This window comes from Chiloscyllium punctatum, chromosome 7, assembly GCF_047496795.1.
Source record: "Chiloscyllium punctatum isolate Juve2018m chromosome 7, sChiPun1.3, whole genome shotgun sequence".
Taxonomy (NCBI): domain Eukaryota; kingdom Metazoa; phylum Chordata; class Chondrichthyes; order Orectolobiformes; family Hemiscylliidae; genus Chiloscyllium; species Chiloscyllium punctatum.
In genome coordinates this window covers 85,081,911-85,104,301 of record NC_092745.1, presented here as the reverse complement: position 1 = coordinate 85,104,301, position 22,391 = coordinate 85,081,911, and the positions used below count along the sequence as shown (strand labels likewise).

The 22,391-nt window shown below is 38.2% G+C and overlaps 1 protein-coding gene across 9 annotated transcripts in view; it reads right to left on the bottom strand.

Moving 5' to 3' along the window:
* Positions 1–2,520: 2,520 nt before the first annotated feature.
* Positions 2,521–22,391, bottom strand: part of nfia (nuclear factor I/A) — a 732,272-nt gene continuing 712,401 nt past the window's right edge. For 6 of the 9 annotated variants that reach the window (XR_011961149.1, XR_011961150.1, XR_011961147.1 and 3 more), the window contains 2 exons: positions 16,345–16,628; positions 8,127–8,274 (listed from right to left, as the gene is read on the bottom strand). Coding sequence is in view for 3 of the 9 variants with exons in the window: in XM_072574238.1 (XP_072430339.1) it covers positions 8,120–8,274 (155 nt within the window). In the remaining 6 variants the exon portion in view is untranslated. Of the gene's footprint in view, positions 8,275–16,344; positions 16,629–22,391 lie in introns of all 9 variants that reach the window. The other 3 variants (XM_072574238.1, XM_072574239.1, XM_072574236.1) reach the window with 2 other exon arrangements.

The following is a 22,391-nucleotide window of genomic DNA, read 5'->3' as shown; positions in this document are numbered from 1 at the left end:
TATTCACTTGAAAAGTTAGTGTGATTCAACAACTGACAAGTGACTCCTAGAGTGAACTGAATTCTGCCATTCTTTTTGGAATCTATTTATATAAAACTATTACTAATGTCCAGTCCATCACTTTAACAGCAATATTTATGTTATTGTTTGGCTCCATTGTTATTGGTTATGAACTAGCTTAGCTGTTTCAATCATTTGAATCTATTTCTGTTCCCAACACACACCAGACATTGTCTGTTCAGTAGCTTCCATGGTCGCCTTCTTGTGTTTTTGCACAAATGCATTTCTCCATAGTGAATTGGCTAATTTGCCATAGTCATGTGACCTCTGCTTCCACTATAAGTGCCTTTACATTAACTTGCGGCAGTCATTAAAACACATTACATGCAACATGATATCAGATGTGTTCAACTGAAATTGTGTGGATTTTTGAAACAGTAAGAGATTACCACTGTTTAAAAAAAGCAAGGAAGAATTCAAATTGTCTGTGTTAGGTGAATAAAAATGATTGTTGATTTTCCATTCCCTGCTGCCATGGAAATGAAAGGAAATATGGGACAGAATTTATATTTGTTCAACTCTCAATGGTGTGGCAAAACTATGAAATAGCTACAGAATTAAATTAAAACACAAAGCAAATAAGATTGGCAATGCTATCAGCACTGATGAAATACTGACACAAGAATTCAGAGGACCATTTTTGCAGATGTGCTTTGAAACCCATATTATTATTATTTATGAAGAGTATGTTTAATATCAGAGCTCATGGGAGAGGGAGACTATTGATCAGTATGTGGTAACACTGGCATATCTCGGTGCATCTTGAGTGTTTCTACAACTGAAAGATTACCTCATCAGAGATCGGGTTGAATTAGGCATAAGAGATCCCACTGTGAGAGTACACCTGCTGAGAGAGAAAAAATGTACTCTCAGAAAAGCTGCTTATATGCAGAAGCTCTGAGGTTGTTAATAATCAGGAACAGCATATTAATAGAACACATGAGACTTTGCATTAAACTCAGAGATATTTCAGATTGGAGAACAATATATTAGAAAAAGCAAGGGATAAGTGTTTGCAGAAGAACCAGCAGGAAGATCAAGCCCAGAGGACAGTGTAAATGCTGTGGACAACACCACATAAAAGATCATCCCATGTAGACCAAAATAAAAGAGGAACTATGCAATATGAGGAAAGCATACTCTAAGAAGCTGAATTACTTTGCATACAAGTGCTTAGCTAGAAAGAATTAAAGCAAGAATATAAAGATAGCTACTGTAGAGATTTTAGCCGAGAATTCTGATGAATTACTCGACATCATAAAACAGATTATAGTCTGTGACTGTTAGAATGATGACTGCAGAAGGAGATCAACTGAGTGTGAAGTCCCAGATAGACACTGGTACTTTATGCACTATCAGCTTTGCCAATCAGTGAGGTGGTTCAAGATGACAACCCAAAAATAAAGCCTGAAAGATAAAGACTATATGATGGAATGATACTCATTCCAAGTGAGTAAATGAAGATGTGAGTCCATTGCTATGAGAATGAAGAAGATATGTTGTTTTAGATAGTACTTGTTAAACAAATCCACTTATCTCAGCTGAAGCAAGTCAAAAGCTTAGCTTGGTATTCCAACAACAGCCAGAAGATATTTGAGGCATTTGGCAGGCAGCAGAATGAAATTTATGCAGAATAAAATTCTGCACTTTAACCAGTGCAAAAGAAAGAAAGACAAAGTATGATGCATTTAAAGGGACAAAGAAACATGTGAGGGAGAAGGAAACAGGCAGTTACAGTGACAGGATGAAGAAAGATGAGAAGAGGCTGGAATGAAGTATGTATACTGGAGCAGATTGATTGGGTCAAACTCTTTGTTTCTATGCCATGTATCTTATGAAAAAGATTTAAAATTAAAACAAGTAAATGGTCAAGTAAGAAACTGAATTATAAGATGATCCATATCACAAGCAAACTTTCAACTGAAAGTACCTTAAGATGGAAGGGCAGCCGAAGTTTTCATTTCAAGCAAGTTATATTAAATGATCAACCTGGTCACTATACTTCTATTAAAAAATGGTTTCCTCAGAAACAAGGAAAAAGAGTCACCCTTATGCAATAGTTTCTTAAGTTTCTCATTAACATCTTGAAGCGATTCACATTGAATGAATTATAGTCACCATTTTCATCTTCTGGAAGGGAGAAGCGCTAAAAAAACGAGCCATTTAAGTAGCAGGATACTCTGTAATAATAGTGTGCTAATGGAACTATTTTGTCAGTACTGTAGCTGAACAGTCATGTTTGGAAACATAAAAAATGTATGGTTGCTCAGACAGAACAAGGAGACACAGCATGTGAAATTCAAACTTTGGCAAGATAGCTAGTAAAGGATTTGTATGCCATTACACACATTGCTTAACTTTCCTATGCACCTACCAGGCATCACCAACTCCCAATTTTCAATAGGATGTCGCTTGCCACTGTAACCAAAGCCACCATAAAAATGAGACATGAATGCAGAGTACAGTAGCATTAGCATTTTATTTTCCTTTTTATGTTGCATAGGAAATGCAGCACTTGCTTCCAGTAATCGTATTGTAATGTGAGAAGGTGGTAGCACTAATGGTTGAATACAAGAGTTAAACTAATCCACACCAGCTCAAAACTTGCAGAGATTTAGTTGAGTAAGAATTGATGCCCACAGTGTTTCTCAACCAATAACATACTTTCACATACACGTTTTTTTTTAAAAATGACCACGAGAACAGAATCATTGCCAGTACTAGAGGCACAACATTTTTACTGAATTTATCTAAAGTAAATGTTCAACCGTGCATGAAACTAAACAGCCACTTTTTTCTCGTTTTAAAAATACGTGCTCTGGTGTGAAGGTAGGGGTGGGCACGGGTACCCATTCACCCGCCTGTTAAAGTGCTACCTGCTCCCAAAGATCTCAATTTCTTTTAAGTCCTTCTGTTGGGAAAGGAGCTTCTAACCCAGACAAAACAGCACTGCTGCACAGTAATGGGACGGTAAATGCACAGACGTCATTAAAAAAAAATCAAACTGAATCGCGTGCGATGCCACTTATAGGTAACTTTCAGGTAAGTGTTGTCGGGTACACAGTTTCTAAATTTTGAACTGTGCCCACCCCCTAGGGTGAAGCAAAATAAACAAACAAAAAAGTAATACTGAAAATGTTTTTAAAAAGTAAATGTATTACCTCGAAAAATACTGAAAACACCCCCAAAAATAGACAGATGTGTTCTCAGTGAAATATCTTTAAAACTATCTGACAAGAACCAAGTCAGGAAAAAAAATGACTAACATAAACTTGAGTAATATTTATACAGCTCAATAAGCATTATGGAATAGCATGCAGTAATATTGTATGGTTACTTTACATTTGCTTAATCATCAGGAGAAGGTTCTGACAGACAGCGAAGGCGACCGTTGTAGAAAATTGTAGTTCAGAAGATTCATATAATACAGATTTCACAGGCACCACTTTTTGTAATGTTTCAGGTAATATGCTGGTATTCTTATTTCTTTCTTTTATCTAAAGCTGGCATTTATAATAATGACAAAAGGCAAGGATTGACGTAAACTCAATAGATACCAAGGTTAACGATAGATTTTGTGCATAGTTCCCATGCAGAAAACACTGCTACACATTTACACTGTCATAAAGCAAGTGAAGTGAGCCCAAGTTGTCACATTTCATTGCCAGCCTGTAATAGCACCGTGTAATGGATTTGCATTTAACAGTAAATTTAATTATAAAGTTGATGACACAGTACTCATTACAATTAAGTGCTATGGACAGCTTCAATGTTACCTGCTACACATCAAAGCAATTTTCGGTACTGGCTGGAAAGATTTTAAACTTTTTTTTTATTCAAAAGACTTCCTAAGTTACGAGCTGAACTGTTATACAGCCTAGGTTTGCAGTTGCAAAGCTGAATTTTACTGTCAAACGCTGATGCATGCATTACTCTCAAGACAAGACTTTTTAAATTTTAGTGCATCTGAATCCTGCCAGGTGCCATTAAAGCTCTCCTTATATTATCAAGCCAAACTCAAAGTCATGTTCTTATGGTACTTTGTTCCATGGAGGCCTTCTATCAAAGATATTTCCAGAGACACAATTCAAAGTGTAATATTGTTTGACATTCCAAAAATCACCACAAGGAAAAAAAACTGTCTCAAGCTGTGTATCTGTTTTTTTGTCCAGTATATATTTTAACAACACTGCCACTACAAAGCTGCAAAATGCATGAAGGAAAAGGTGAGATAACCTGTCATGGAACTTGCATATTCCTGCGGGCTGACTGAATTCTGCAAACTATGCTTCTGAGAGGAAATCTTATTCTTGTGTGGTCTTTATCCCTCTCCCTCCCTTTCTGGTAAAGAAAAGCTGATCTAGCGCTTCAGGCAGTTTCTAGTCTGGCACTACTGTTATTTGACTAAGCTCAACCTTGACTCTGAAGTTGGTCAATCAGAACTGCAGACTTATTGTCAGACAAAAAAAAAACTATGATCATTGTTTCGCACAACTAAAAAAGGCAAAAACATACATTTCTAACCTGATGTTGCAGACATGAACATTGTTCTTTTTCTACCTTGGCAACATTCTAAGGTTACATTTTAGAAATGATGCAATGATAATTCAATACTCAGTGGGTTAAGGTAACATTTAACCAGCTTGAGGAGGTTGGTGGTGAGGGGAAGGGGGAGGGGGAAAGAAAGAAAAATCACACTTCTGTTGGATTCACAAAATGACATGCTGTCTATACCTCCAGAATGAAACTGATTTCTAATTTTGTTGTGTTCTTTGCTTGATACTGTGAAAGAGAGTTAGCTTAATAATACTTACAACCCCAGTCTGTTCCATCCTTTACGCTTTTGCCTACACACTATCATTTTTTCAAACCTTTTTAAAAAACTTTTCCTTTTTAAACTTTAAATTTGTTCAGGTTCCCCTAGCATCTTTCAGACTTGAAACAACAAATACCTTCAAAAATACAGCATGTAATATCCATTTACAATGGTTCTTCAGTAGCCTATACTTTATAAGTATAGGAATATGCCATACCAATCGAAGAAGAAAAATAAAGTACTTAAATACATACAAAAAGGAAACAGGAAAGTTTTTAACTCAAATCCAGTTCCCAGAGGAATAGCAATACTACGAATGCTGCCTTATAACAAACAATCAGAAAATCCACTAAGCTAAGTTGACAGATTTTTTTTTCTCATTTTAACAATGTTACAAAAGTTCCTGCATTACAAAATAGGGCAGATTAAATCAGTGTAATTAATACAACTATACAACATACAAATTACAAATCTGCTGAATGGGCAGCTCAACTTTTTTTCTTTCCTTGCTTTGCAGCCACGACTAATCGCACTCACCAACGAAAAAAGAAATTAAAAAAAAAACTGCCCGAACTATTGCTTTTTTTTAAACTGTTTTAAAAACAGGGTGCAATTTCTTTTACTTATTATTTTGTATGTACAACCAATTCTACTCTTAAACCTTGGCTTTTGACAAGGTTCTTACAAAAAAAGTTTGTCCGTGCTATTTCCTTCACTGTGAAGCACTGCAAGCTGCTCTTTATAGTGCACATATGTCAATGTAATGCCCAGCTACGTGCTAAAGGAAGGCTAAGGATGTGGATTACAAGAAATTACATCGAACAATTACAATCACACAATACAGTATTGTGGAACACTTACTCACCACTTAGTAGACACCTATCAAAATCCAGAAACTTGTTTCAATCATTTTAATATACATAATCAGTAAACAATTTGAAAACTTGGAAGTTTCAAATGTGCATATAAAATGGGCATTTTTTGATTTTTCTTGAATGCAAATTCTTTGCAGTCTGCTATGCTGAGAAAAAAAATGGGTCTGGGATTTGAATGAAAGTTTAAGGCTCAAATGTGAACAAACTGTTCTGAAATTTGTTGGAGCAGGGTTCAGCTTAGTGCTTCACAGTTCTACTGCAACTCTAAGGAGAGCCCTTTCTGTCTGTGCATTCAGCGTTTATAATTTACAAGACAAACACCTAACAGACTGCATTAACAGCAGCACCAACTTTGGTCAAATAAAAAAAAATTAAAGTAAAACTTGCTAAGCATTTCTACATGATAAATCAGGTATTGCATATTTTTTCATATATCTGGGAAAACAAAGGAAGACACCAAATAATATTAAAACGTAGCAACATCCAAAAAATATTGATACACTAGCATCTACAGATTTCAAAAGCACTGACCGTACAGGACAATGAAATCTAATCCTATATGCGGCAAAACTGATTTGTTTTCTACATGTTGAAACTTTACAATGGCTGACATCAATGTCGCATTTAAAAAGTGTCTCTGATTGCTACACCAGGAAAAGACCCAAGAGGATTGTTACATTATAGGAACATGTGCAATGATTCCACGTATAATTGCTATCCAGGGCAAGGCACATTGATGCGGAATTTTTTCATATTATTCGTGCAAATCAAGAAACTTATTCCATTAGGGAAAAAGTGAGGAGCAAAAGTGTCTTCCCAAGACTTTCTGTTTACTGATTGTATAGGACAGTAGTAGGGACCCATTTTCTTGGGCCCAACAAGTACGTTTCAAAAGGCAAGTGCCCGGAATAGGGATTATATTTCTTGTGTCTTAATGCACTATACATTTTTCCTACATTGTCTATATAAAAATTAGTCACTAACACTAGATCATGCATTTTAAATGTCTGATTGGCTGGCAAGCCAAGCAGAGAATATATACGGTTGGTATACCATGGGAAAATGGTTTGTTAAATATTTGCAAAGCACACCTCATAGCGTGGATGAGGGCTTGCTTTGCTGTTTGGTCAAAAATCTATTTCAATGCAATGTTTTTTTTTATTACTTACATGTACAAGTTGCTTAAGTCGATACGGATAGATTTCTAGATATATGGATCTGAATTCCAGTGTTCTAAGGTGGAACACAAATTCGTCAAGATCTTAATCCGCATATTGTGTCTTTGAACTTGGAAAGAAATTTACTTGTAGTACAATGTGGCGATTTTCTATTATGTGCTTAGTTAAAACAACGATTAGCTATAATTTTGAATGTAGTTTACATGATCTGGTAAAAGCACCATTAGCTTTTTTTTAATTTTTTTTTAAATCTTCCTTCAGTTTACTTGAGGGATGCAAGTTTATTTTAAAAAAAATAAAAAAAGCAAAAAATAGCTCCCCTTTTTTTCTTGCAAGGCTATGATTTTACCCCGATAGTTTAGAGTCCTGGGGTGGGAGGACTTGGAAAACAAAAATAGAATTTTCAACAATCTCTATCATACAAAGTTATTTAACTATCCAATGAAATTGCACTTTACTCAATTAATCAAAAAAATTAAACCTTTTTTGATTGATTCCTGTCAGTTTCAATCAAAGCAGACCATCCTCCCCAGTTTGCATGGATTTCTTATTTTTAATATTTTTCTTATTAAATGTCAGAGAAAAAAAACAAAAAAAAATTGGTGTGAATGCAGCATTTTAATCTTCTTGCTGTGAGATATTTGAATTTTATATACCTTTCAGGATGCCTTTTGGAGCCATGATAACTGATGTATGTCAGTACATAGCTGGGTTTGAGTTCAATTAATTTTCTGGAAAAAAAGAAGAGCTGTATTTTGTGATATGTTGCAGAGAAAGCTGCCCTAGCTATTTCCATGGTGTTGCAGTATTTTGTATCTTGCAGGATTTAGCTATGGAACTTCAAAACACTTGTGTTTCATTATCTTTCACTAATATTTTACCTGTTGAGGGTCCCCTGCTTGCTCGAGATAGCCTGAAATAATTAGACTCTACATAATTGTGTAATAATCATACAGTCAGTAAGTGAAACGGACTACTTCTATCCGGTATGAGAAACTACCTTGCTATGTCTACTATGTTCTACTATTAAAACACTTCATAAATTTCTAACAGAGCCTAAGTATTTCAGTTCCTCAGTAACAGACCCTTGCATATCAATAGCACGGTAACAAAAATGACGAGTATGACCAGTTCTTATTAAGTAAATCCATTGCTATGGTCTTCATCATTCAGCCTTTAGGCGTGCTGTTTCATGTCATTTCTTCTGTTGAAATTCTATTGATCTCCCCTCCCCCCACAGCTTGAAGTGAAGATGTCTTGCTCCCATGTTGCAGAATTGGGAAGGGGTCAGGTGGTCTGTCTGCTGGGTGGCGGGAAGCTATGGCCTTTATCCCAGGTACCAGGACTGGAAGGGAAAAGAAAATAGCATTAGCTTCGATAGCAATTAGCAACATGCAACACACTAAAAGTAGTTGCTCACTTCTTTTCCAAAAATATATTCTATTTCTTCAGCAGTTAAATTGGAGTGAGGATGAAACATTCATAGAATATTGATTTTATTCGCAATAATGACTCTATGCTCTTTATGTGAGCATAAGGTTTGACATTGTGCATTATATGTACTTTAGCCAAGATCCTAAAAGGAATAGTGTTAGTAGAGTTGAATATCCATTACCATTTGCCCTTTCAAATATATATAGCAGGTCAGAGCCTTACTGTGATAATCTTGCTGAGGGAGTTATGAACTTAGTTTTTGCTTTCACGCATTAATTGAATTGGGAAACAGTAACAATGTTTCTCATTTTTATTGCTCTTTTCTTTCATAAAAAATATTCTAAGAAAGGCAAAGGGTTACAATTCAGCTTTTGCATGTGTCTATTCTAATTACACCATGAAAATATTAACTGCAATGCAAGGAAAATCTGAGAAATTTCACGAGTGCATTAAGATGCCATTTAGTCCCTTAAGCTTTTTATCACCATTCTTTTAGATCATTGTCATTTTGGAAATGTGTACAAATTAAATAAGTTCTTCATTTTTGAATAAACTTGGGTCCTGTTTACAGAGATTTACAGGATTGCTAGATACAATTTTATTTGTTTCTCGAGACCATATTCCGTTTTTTGATGTTACTCCAGATTGGTGAAGCGTCTGTCTGATGTTATATAGGTCCCTGATTAAGGGGTAATTTATTTCCTGGGGGAAAACAATTTTTGATTTGAAAGTGCAAACTGGTTATTGGTGTAAAAACTCCTCCATGGATTTTAATTTTGCACCAAACAGGCCCTTGTGCTAATTGCCAAATAAAGCATGCTCAGAAATGATCTACAAGATTTAAATTTGGTGGCAAACAAACAAGCTTAAAAGATGAGGCCGAGCAATTGCAACTACCTTCTGCCAGAACTGCCGATGAGAAGATCCATCTCAGCCTCTGCCTGAGGTCCACAACATTACAGAAAGCAGTCTTCAGGCAATTCAATTTGCTTCACAGAGTGTGATAAAACAACTGTAGGGATCTTATGGTGCAGTGGTAGTGTTGCTGCCTTTGGCCAAGGAGACCCACGTGTGTCAAGAAATCTCTGAACAGGTGATAATACTGAAAACCTGTGCTCCAAAACTAGCTGCTTCCTGAACTTAGAAGCCCGAAAACTACGACAGATCTGAAACACCTGCGAGCCCTTGTTTGACTGATCGCTCTGGTGTCTAGTCTGTGGCATCGATTTCACAGTTATGGATCCGTTTAAGTTGACTTCCACAGTTAACTGTCACTATCAGTTTCATTGCTTCAATGCACAGTGGGTCAATGGCGTGAAAGTTGCCATACATTGCATTGGAGTACATATGGTTCAAGGGGGAGCTGGGAAGGAGGGAGTGTATTGGAACAGGTTCTAGGAGTTGTTTGAGGGAAAACATCCCTTGGCGTGAAGGGTGTGTAGGGGATTATAAGGGGTGAGGGCTGCAGGGTTTTTTTTATTATTTAAGTTGGCCTTCTGTGTTTATTGTTGGGACAAAATCTCACAATAACTTTAAGATAGCCCACCTCTGTAGCGGCTATGTCCAAACATTTTCTGGAGTTGGCTTTGACCGGGAACTCCTTACACTGCAGAAAGCAGTGCAAAGCTGACAGGGAGTGTAACTCCATGACCTTGCAACAGGTACAAAAACAACTGGTGAGAAAGGTTACCATCTAGAGAGAAAAATGAGGGACTAGAGTTAAAAAGCCAAACCCCTCAGAGACCTGTCTTTTCATTTAACAGCTAGAGTTTGATCAGTGAGGTCCCAGAAAGGATTGCTCCCGGGCAGGTGATATACCATGAGTGCCCACTTAGTAGGGAACCACTGGGACACTGCTTGAAGCAAAGAACAGGCAACGATGGCTGGAGCAGCAAAGGTCAAACTGGAAGACCGTTTTTGGTGAGGTGCCTGATTATTAACATATCTCAAGGAGACTGCCTAGAAGATGGAACCAATCAAATTCAGTAATTCTATCAAAGGTTTAAGCTTTTTCATCACCAAACTGTCCAAAAGCTGCTTAGAAGGGTTTAGCACTTTTGGAGATTGGAACTGCTAGCCTGATATTCAAATACTCTGAATCTAGCCACGTGGCTTACCACCTTGAACTCTTTCAAGCTTCAACCTAATATCTAATCTCCAATACTAAACTTTTGTCTTCTCTGTCATGTTTAAGTGCCAACATGAGAAGAAAAGGGGATTTTGCTGTAATAGTCTATAGTTAATTAGTGGTTTTAAGTGTTTGCATCATTGCCATGCCTACAATTTTGTAAAGTATGTTTCATTAATAATGAATAGTTATTCCTGTTCTACATGAAATAAATGGTGTCAGAAGTCTTCAATGATAAGTACAGCTTGGGAGCAGTAAATTGAGGAACAGGTCAATTTGTAGATGTTATGGTAACTTTATAAAACCTTCACAACATGTTACAGATACAATTCTCCACATTTTATTTGGCTGTGTGGTTAATTCAAAGAAAATCTGGATTATTTTGTTATACATTTTCAAGATTTGGACTTCGCTGCTTAACATATACTATCAATCCTTAGTTGCTCTAAGAAGTTGGTGGCTGATTTTGTTCTTGATTCATTGCAGTACATTCTTTGTTAAAAGTTTAGTACAGCTGTATGGGTCATTTCAAAATGCTGGATTTACAATTGATCCAGACTGTATAGGATGGCAGATCTTATCAGTGAAGTTTCACTTGAAATGGTCAGATTGTTGCATAATCTCAGAACGTCAGCACCATCTTTCTTTGAAAAAAATTAATTCAAGTTCCTAAATCGTCATAGTGGAATTCGAACAAGTCCTACAGATCTAGATTCTGGATTACAAGTAACACAACCACATTACTATCACATTGTCTGTGCCAAAAGTGATTTAAAGTGTAAGGCTCTGTATTCAACATCAGCAGGAGTGCACAGATCTTAATGTACGTCAACATCAATTAGCAAATCTACGTGAAGGGGATATAGTAAATTCAGCAGAACTGCAATTGATATGGCATTTAATATGTACGCTATGAAAATTGGTGTTCAATCTTGCCATTTATATTCCTTTATTAACTGATAAGGAAGTACAGTTTAAGGGAAAAAGATTACTGATACAGCACTTTACACTGTTCTTAAAAGGAATAAAAGTGTGCGTTGGTATACTTTTAAGAAAGTGGTTTATGGCCAATGACGCATATTTTGTTTAACTCTACTTGTTACACAGTTGAAGAATTCTAAGTCTGAGATACATTCTAAAAAAACAAACTTCCTTAAAACTTTAACCAGCATATGTAATGCATTTATTTAATCACCTCCGTACTTTGTCACCATATTTTACAGCCCTATGAAAACATCTCTAACATTTAAAATGAACTTTCTAAAACCAAAAGGGAAATAAAGAAACATACACAATGTGCACTCAGATAACTTTTTAAAAATTGGTGTTTACAGTGAAAGTGGATGAAAATGAATGCAGCTCAAAGTGAAAGCTCTGGTACTACAAGCATTCTTAATTAAAAAGCCATGTCCTGTGTAAAATATTACTAGCTTTTGTCAGCAGGGGGTGCAATTGAACACAACCCCTTCCTTCCCTCTTTACTGCACTATGTTAGTTTGCAGTGCTTCTGCCCATCCTCTTAAATTAAAACAAGGCTCTTTCCCACTCTTTACTATTCACTGCCTGGCAGGCAAGGTTACCCAAGAGCAGTGCTGTAATCCTTCACAGAAATATGCTTTATTGATTACTCTGGTCTATTGTTCCCTTTTTAAGTCCCCCAAGTTCAAGTTCATCCTGGTGTTACATCATGTCTGGTTTCCATTGGTTACCAGACAGACCCAGACGTGACTATCATTATCAAGAAACACTCTGCTCTCCACCCACCAGCCTTCGAGCGGCTCTGACGTAGCATCTCTACTGCCGACACATTGAAGTATTTATTCTGCCTAATTTATGGCCCATGCTGTAAATGAGACCACGGTCCAAAGAGCAACACTTGTATATTTAATTAATTTTCTTTCTCAAGCATATGGGAAAATTAGACAATGACTTAATTACTGCCTTTTTCTCCGAACACTCAAAATTACCAACCTCCAAAAAGGGGGTCTGTACAAATAAGGGATCTCCAACCTTACACAGATTTTCATTTTTTTAAAAGCTATTGACATTTGATGAAATACTTCGGCTGTTCCCTTGTATTTTATTACATTTTTCAAAAGTCAGTGTGAAGGTTGCTTCATTTAGCTCTACAAATCAACTTGTGACATTTTTTCCCATATACAGTCAATCCACATGCTCAGAGAGCCACTTTAAGGTTAGTTTTTAATCAATAGAACTTGCTGACTTTGTACTTTTCTGCTGTGCACTGCAGCTCCTCAGTGTGAGTCTTGCTGTTACTTGAAGACGTGTCTTACAGCAGCAGTAATGAAATGTCATTTGAAGTTTTTCTCAGGAAGAAGGCATTGTGGAGAAAGATTTACCAGACAGAGAAGAAGGATTTTTCTGTTAGTGACAAACAGGCAACATTTTCCACAGCAATAACTTACACACTATCACTTTCACTTCTCCTTGGATCTCAGCAATAGTCAGTCAGGATAATACATTCTATCATCAACTTGCTCTCAGAGATGTTATTTTAGATCAGGTGGGATTTGAAACAGGGCCGTCTGGCTCAATGGTAGGGGCGCTACCACTGTGCCATAAGTGCCGTCTAAATTCAGGATTATTGGCTTCAAAGTTTTACTGTTAATTAGCACCCCCCCATGGATTGCTACCTCAAAGTGGTGGACAGCTTAATGTGCTCAGATGATTTCTCAAAGGATACAGTTGGGAGCTTCTTGTTGCTGAGACAGCCACCCACGGAAGCTAGCTTTATGCAGGAAAGTTTGAGATAAAGTGCAGTTCAAACTGTCCTCAGTAGCAGTGCATGGGAAGGAAGACGGTGCAAAGGCAGAACAGGGCTGCAGAAGCAGGTCCTTTACCATCACCAAATCTGCCCACCAACTATCAGGATCATGTGGACAATTCAGTGTCACAAGATCCAGCATTAACCAAACTAAAGTGCAAGTTATTTTAAAATATATTGGATATGGGATCTCTGGATTAGCCAGCATTTATTGCCCACCTGTAATTGGTCAGACTTGCACTGGCCTACATGTGACTTCAGACCCATGGCAATGTGGTTGAATCGTCAGGGCAATTAGGGACAGACAATAGAAGTTGACCGATTCAGCAATGCCTATATCCCACAAATGAATGGGAAAAAGATAGTCCAACAGCCAAGTCCTGTGGCATTGGAGAGTTGATGAGAAAAAGGCCTATGAGCCTGGGAGTCCCTAGTCAAGAAACTGCACATAGAAGAAATATGTATGAAGATAGGGTAGTCAGCTGTGGTGGGACAGAGGGGTCTTTGGGCAACAGCACCTGCGATTGAGTAGTCCTTTGGTGCCTTTTCCTCCCCACAAGTGGGAAAGGGCCTTGAAAAAGTGCTTTAAAAATCAGCTGCCCAACGTTCTCCTGGTTAGGGTCAACACTGTCCAGGATCACCATCTTCTGTGATTTTCAGAAAGAAACTATTTCATTTCCCATCTTGGAATGTTAGAACACTCATGGATAACCTCAAGCATGACCCTAAAGAAGAACTGCAGTGATCAATTGCTAGTGTCCTTTTTCATTGAATCCCTACAAGTGTGCAAGCAGTCCATACTACCCATTGAGTCTACACTATCCCTGTAACCCTACATCGCCCATCACTAATTCACTTGGTATGCACATCCTGGACACTATGGGCAATTGACGATGGCCAATCCACCTAACCTGCACATCTTGGACTGTGGGAGGAAACCAGAGCACCTGGCAGAAACTCATGCTGACTTGGGCAGAATGTACAAACTCAACACAGAAATCACCAAGTGTGGAATTAAACCCAGGTCCCTGGCACTATGACACAGCAGCGCTAACCACTGAGCCACCATGCTGCCCCTTCTTGAAGCTTGGCTCTACATGCATTCAGGCAAAGAGTGATCACAGGAGATAGTAGGAAAGTGGAGTTGAGGCTAAATTCAGATCACCAATGATCTTATTAAATGGCAGAGTGGACTCAAGTGGCCAATCATCTATTCCTGTTCCTAATTCATATGTTCGTAATGGTTCAAAACTAAATACAATGGCTAGACAATCTGGATGGCAGTCCAAACCCCTTAAATGAAGAAGCAGAATGGTAACACAGAAAGAAAGAAAAAGAAGCAAATCCTGCACTCAGACTCCCACTGAATTTCCTGCTCATGTGCTCAAAGATCTGTGAGTTGAGAATTACCCTGATCTGTCACTTAAAGACCCACATCAAAAACTCAAACCTGAGTAGATATTATGCTTGAGTCAATAGACAGCTGATGACAATGATAAGTGACACTATTGTGGGGAACAAAGTCAATAGAGACGATGGGCCACAAGATAATGAAGGAAGGCTTCCTCTCTCAAATGTCTAGAGTGGAGGATTAATTTTAGCCCCACTTATTAAATTGTTACTGTTGTAGTAGCCACTTTGTTTTCTTAACCTACATGGGCTAGACAAATACAATTCTGAGCAAATGCACTTATAAGGAAACAATTTATTATGGCACCTATAAATATTAATTAGTATGACTAGCATCATGTTCTAAAACTAATTCCAAAAAATCATTACCACAGCAGTATTGAATCTTCATCCCTTGAGTAAAGGTCGCCCTCATTTCTTTAGCAAAGCTTTCAGTCTGTCAATATGACAGCACTGTGTGTGTATTGACATCACAAGCAGGGGCAGTTCAAGAAAGTGATGCAACACCACCTTCTGAGGGGCATTAGCAATAGGCAATACGCTGGCCCAGCCAGTAATGCTCACACTCTGTGAAAGAATAGATTTTTAAAAAAAAGAGAAAAGTCACACTTAATTCCACCTGTGATGCACAATTTGCCCCACCCACAAAAAATGGATTGATTGGGCTACCTCTCAATTAAGGCAGGTGCTTGAACAAAATAAATTCAATAATTTTATTAAGTAATCAGGCAATGATTTCATTATACCCTAATTGCAGAGCACTGTGACAGTATGACCAAAATATTTATCCATTTTACAGCGTGTTTGCTGTTGCTGCTCAAATAGTACAGTTTTACTTAAAAAGTCCTAAAGGCAGTCAAAAATGGGCTATGTTAATTTGAGACATATCTGACAGTGGATGTGAAAGTCTGAGGAAAATAAGTTATGTTTACAACTCAACATGCAGCAAAAATGAATGATCACAATATCATTATGTATTGTGGAGTTTGATAAGAATAGCAAGAGGATAAGAAGTCAGTAAGGATATGCCATCAAATAGTGGAGAGGAGACGCAGACAAATAATTAAAGATTTAATAACTATAGTGATATTAGGGAGGGGAAACTTTAACTAGCCAAATATAATGGAGGATGAAGGTTGGAAGGAATTTCTGAAATGTGGACAAGGCAACTTTCTTGATCACTGTGATTCTAACACAATGAGAAAGGCAACAGTACTGGATGTAGTTCTGGAGACTGAAGTGGAAAAAATAGTTTGTGATATAGAGAAACATGTGGCAAACAGTGGTCATAGCATCATTAAGTTTTGAGAAGTTATCAAATTGAGCAATGAACAATCAAACATAAAATATCTAACTTGAGGAAGGCTAATTTCAGTGCCTTAAAGGGATCTATCCACATGGATTGAAATCAAAATTTGGAAGGCAGAATAGTAATTGAACAATGGGAAGTCTTCAAATAGGAGATGGTTCGCATTCAGAGAAGATGCATAACTACAATGGAAAGAAATGACATCCTGAATAACAAAGGTATAATGATTAGTCATACCAAAAAGTGAAAAGAAGCATTAAATAGTACAAATAACAAAATCTAGTTTGACAGTTCAGACTTAGCACACGATCTTTTGGTCAATTTGATGCTAATCATGATTTGGACATACCTGCAGGTGCTAACTGGAAATCTGCAGGCACACAAGTGCTGAGCAGACACAATTTTCGTGGGGAGGTGTACAAGTGGGCTGCTCACACCCACTTTCACTAAAGGTGTGGAATGCTCTGTTTGGTACACACTGGCTCATTTCAGGTTGGCTCAGTCGCTGAAGGACAAGGCACCCAGGTTCTCGCATGTGGCACTGGAGGTCCTGGTGGAGGAAGCCTGCAGAAGAATGCTGCCACCTCAGCCTCATGTCCCTCTGCCTGGCCTCAAGACCTTCTCCCATTCCTTCTGCAGATCAAGCGGGAAAGAGAGATCATGGGTCTAGATTAGCAGCCAACATAAAAGGGAGGTCAAACGTCTGTTATAAACTAAAAAAAACTGTGGTCAAAGAAAAAAGCAGTGTTTAAAGATAATCAAGACATTTTCTTGTGCTAGCTGAAGGCATGGCCAAGATTGTAAGTGAAGATTTTTTCATTGGTTTGTACTGGAGAAGAGGAATTCTACTTCTTTTAGTGCATTTTCTTATAATCTAAATTCCCTTTGGGGGATAATGGGTTAAGTGGTGAGTTGATTCCCAGGCTGTCTGTCAGCACTTTGAAATTCATCATGAATCCTCCTTCTGTGGCCAACAATCCTGTTAGGAACTTAATCCCAGAGCTTCTAGCCCAGAGGCAGGGAATCTATCATTTCACCACAAGATTTCCAGGATGCTTCTAATCTAGCAGTAAGTAGGAGGTACAGTATATTGAATAGGATGAAACAGATAAAAAGGATAAAAGCAAAAGAGTTGGCAGTACACAGAGACAGAGAGAGAAAACATTCCTTGTTTGGATGGGATGCGTTCCAGGTTACTGGAGATAGTAAGAATGAAAATTGTGAAGGCTTTGGCTTAGTCCTTTAGTTTTCCTTCGATACAGATGTCAAAGGATTACAAAAACTCCAGGTGTTACACCATTTGGTAAAAAAAAGGGCAAAGGTTAAACTTAACATTGACAGGCCAGTCAGGTCATCAGTATTCCTGGAGAAACCATTAAATAAGCTGCATCAAAACTAACTTGGAAAAGTATGGGCTAATAAATTAAAGTTAACGTGGATTTGTCAAAGGCAACTTATGTTTGGCTAACTTGATGGAATTCTTTGATGAGGAAATGATGGGTGCATCATTATTATTGTGTATGTGGATCTTCAAAAGACCTTCAATAGAACACCGTAAGAGAGACTAATTCAATATTAAAACCTAAGGATTAAATTGACAGAATGGATACAAATTGGCAAAGGAGCTGAAAGGAGAAAAGCAATGGCAAGTGGTTGTTTTTCAGGCTGGAGGAAAATATACAGTTGTGCTCCCCAGTTTTGGAATTTGGACCATTGGTTTTGGCATGGATTTTGATATAGCAAGTATTATTTTAGATGGCAACAAAACTTGGAAATTCAGTGGAGGTTGTAAAAAACCAGTGAAAGAGGCACACTCATGGCAGCTGGTTAAATAAAGCATACAGCATCCTTGTCTACATCAGAAATAACTAGGAAATTAAGGAACATTTTATAAAACATGGGTTATGCCTCAGCTGAGGTATTCTGTTCAATTCTATGTACTACACTTCAGAAAAATGGCAAGACATTGGAAAGGGTTCAGAAATAGTGAGATACCTTGGACGAGAAAATTCAAAAATGTGGAGGGAATAGGCAAAGTTAGGATTGCTGTCCTTTGAATGTTAAGAGGAGATGAGATGAAAATATTCAAAATCATGTACATATTGTGTTGAGTAAATAAACTATTTCCAGTAACCCAAAAGATAACAACCAGAGGAGCTAGATTTAAGCAGATGAACAGAAACAACAACATCCAATACATGGAAACATGTTTTCTTACGCAGCAAGTTCTTAGATATCACGTTATGATAAACGCATATGGTTATAAGTGCTAGCCAGACTCAGCCAGTAACATGCTTACACTTGGGTTGAAGTCTCACTAAAAGATTAAGCACATAATCTAGATGAACACATCAGTGTCATAGTGACAGAGTACAGTCCTTTGGATGAAGTGTAGAACTGAAACCTATTCAGAAAGGCAAAGGTAAATTCAAAAGTAATTCAATGATTGCAAAGAGCTTCATGTCATAGAGTCATAGAGATATACAGCATAGAAACAGACTCTTCAATCCAACTCATCCATGCCGACCAGATATCATAAATGAATCTAGTCCCATTTGCCAGCATTTGGTCCATATCCTTCTGATCCCTTTCCATTCATATACCTATCCAGCTGCCGTTTAAAATGTTGTAATTGTACCAGCTTCCACCACTTCCTCTGGCAGCTCATTCCAAACACACACTACCCTCTGCGTGAAAATATCGCCCCTTAGGTCCCTTTTAAACCTTTCCTCTCTCATCTTAAACCTATGCTCTCTAATTTTGGACTTCCCCTCCCTAGGGAAACGACCTTGTATATTTATCCTATCCATTTCCCTCATGATATTATAAACCTCGATAAGGTCACCCACCAACCTCTGACTCTCCATGGAAAATAGTCGTAGCCTATTCAGCTTCTCATTTTTGCTAAAACCCTTCAACCCTTGTAAATCATCCTTGTAAATCTTTTCTGAACCCTTTCAAGTTTAACAATATCCTTCCTATTGGAAGGAGACCAGAAATACATTTAGCATTACAATAGTGGCCTAATCAATGTCCTGTACAGCCACAACATGGCCTCCCAATTCCTATACTCAAAGCACCGACCAATAAAGGCAAGCATACCAAAAAACCTTCTACACTATTCTATCTACCTGTGACTCCACTTTCAAGGAACTACGAACCGACACTGCAAAGTTTATTTATTCAGCAACACTCCTCAGATCTTACTATTAAGTGTGTAAGTCCTCCCCTGATTTGCCTTTCCAAAATGCAGCATCTCACATTTATCTAAATTAAACGCCATCTGCCACTTCTCAGCCCGTTGGCCCATCTGATCAAGATTCTGTTGTACTCTGAGGTAACCTTCTTTGCTGTCTATTACATCTCCAATTTTGGTGCCATCTGCAAAATTACTACCCATACCTCCTACGTTCATATCCAAATCATTTTATAAATGATGAAAAGCAGCATCATCTTGTGACTTTGTTTTAACCCGGTTTAAATTCTTAATGTTTGTTGAAAATGCTTAGGCAACATTGTGCAAGACTTTCAAGGGCAAATTAAACACAAAATGGCTTTAACAAAGGATATGGCCACACAGTGCAAGGAAAGAGAACCATATGCATCTCACAATAAGTCCTAAAGGACTTGAACATGATACATAGGTAACAGAAACCCTAGGACTTCATAAATATGGAAACTGGTCACGAAGGATTGTTGTGGGTGTGAAAATGATTAGTTCACTGTTTCTTAAGAAGACGACAAATATGTTGCACGTTACAGAGTCCAACAAGCAGGGTTCATGCCTAATATCTTGGGGAATGATGTGTGGTTTAAATAAATGCAACAATAATATATGTATACAGTTCTTTGTGATGACATGAAAGGATATTTAAAGTAGTGTGTAATGAAATAAGGTTAGATTTCTCATGGCCCCATATTGTCTCTATGCGAAACAACTGGATACTTCAGAAAATTGTGTTTCTGGATGCAATTCACTAATGGCATCTTTCAGGTGGGAAACACTCCTTGTTTCCTTTTAGACCTTGATGCAATGATGCAGCATCATCATCAGAACAAAGCTCTTTCAGGAAAGCCATGTTAAAAACTTCTGGCTGTCCTTGCTCAGTATTGAAGGTGAAATGTGAATGGAAATGTTGTAGTTTAAGATGCGGATTTAGTTCTTCAACTGCTGTTCAAAAAGCAATGTAATCGCATCCTCCCAGAACTGCTGAGTAAGCACTTAATAACTGCTTGCATGTGTGTCATTTCAAAGGTATTCAGCTCATGTAATGCAAAACAGTCACACAGAGATTGTGATTATAAAACACCATTTTAATGGTGCAAACTGATCCTGTATTGTTACACTGAATAAAACAACAGTTTATATTATTCATCAGTCAAACATCTTTTGGTCCACGTGATCTCTTATGAGTTTAAAACCCTAAACAATCTGAATTGACAAGACCGAATATTACAATATTATATCACTGAACCATATTCAGCAATTCTGAAGTAAACACCAGAAATGTTAAATGATTTGAAGGTACAGATGGATGGCTTTAATTGGCTCATAGGATCCTTCATTCAAGTTGCATGGACTGCCTAACACTCAAATGCAGAAGGCCATTTTTTTTATTACCAGCAATGTATAGATGAAAAGTGTTACCTGGGCAGAGGAATAATGTGCACCCAAAATCGAACAAAGTTAATTTTTCTTCTACAACCAATAAATCAGATAAATTCTTAGTTATCCTATCGACATACCAATCGGGAATGGAGGTGGACAATTAAAAATCTAACAGTAGTCACAGGCTACATAAAGATCCATTTCCTCAATCATTGTGGGCTGCACACATGGATGAAAAGACAAGATCAAAACATTTGCAAACATCCTCCGGTGGATCATCTATTGAGTGCATGATTCATCCAGTAATCCTCCTAATCCTCAAATCATAGAAGTCAGACTTTAACCAAGTAGATTCACTCCACAGGATATCAAAAGATTACAGAAAGTACTAGATATGGCAAACACTATGGGCCCTAAAAACATCCAGCTTTATTGTTATAAAAACATGCCTTCAGATCTCATTATAGCCTCCGTCCAAATGCAGACAGAATACCTGAATTCCACCAGCCGTGTCGGATGGGGCAGGGGTGGACAGGGTTGGGAGTGCGGAGTTGGATGGGCAGACAGTGGGAGCAGCGGACAGAGGCGGGGGTTAGACAGGGTTGGGGGAACAGGGTGAGGGTGGAGGGGCAGACAGGGGTGCAGGGGCTTGCACAGGATGTACTGCTGCCTAATCTCCTGACCTAGCAAGTGCTCACTGTGTTAATCCCATTGAACTGATTGGGGAGGTGGTGGGGAAGGGAGGGTTTACCAATGCTGCAGGTCCCTTACACATTTAAAAAAAAATTAGATTAGATTACTTACAGTGCGGAAACAGGCCCTTCAGCCAACAAGTCCACACCGACCCTCCGAAGAGCAACCCACCCAGACCCATTCCCCTACCTTTACCCCTTCACCTAACACTATGGCCAATTCACCTAACCTGCACATTTTTGGACTGTGGGAGGAAACCAGAGCAGACATGGGGAGAATGTGCAAACTCCACATAGACAGTTGCCTAAGGCGGGAATTGAACCCGGGTCTCTGGCGCTGTGAGGCAACAGTACTAACCACTGTGCTACCGTGCCACCCTGAAAAACCACTGCTCCAGGTGAGGCATATGAGGGTGTGTCTGCTCAGAAACAAACCCTGAGACAGAGAGAGGAAGCAAGGCAGGCAGAGCGAGGAAAAAGGAAACTTCAGAAAATTCTGAGCCCCAGAGGAGAGGCACTGAATTAATTAACCGAATAATCAATTACCTGAATGAAATAGTGCCTTCCCATCTCATTCAGATAATTGAGGTTCCTCTGTACTGTGGCGACATGAGCAAAGCAGAGATTGGGATTTATGCAGTGGGTAATTCACCTCCTAAATCTGCAAAGCCTACCATCATCAATAAAGCACAGGCCAGGGTGGCCTGAAATACTCTTCCCCACTTGCCTGGATGGGTGGAACTCCAACAATACTCAAGAAACTCAACAGCATCTAAGGCAAAGCAGTCCACTTGATCAATGTGGATTTATGTGCTAGAAACTGGACTGAAATAATGACATTCTGTGCTGTTTTTTGATACTTCTACTTTTTAATCTGTTCTTTAGGTAGACAGAGGCTTCAATTTCAAGCAGTCACTCCCTCCACCATTTGTGCACTGTACTTGCAAAGTGCACATTGACAAGATGCCACACTAACTTACGATGGCATCTTTAACAGTACATTCCAAACCTGTAACCTCTACCACCTAGAAGGATAAAGGCAACAGATGCTGGATGGAAAAATCATCATCTGCAAATTTTTTAAGTTATTAATTC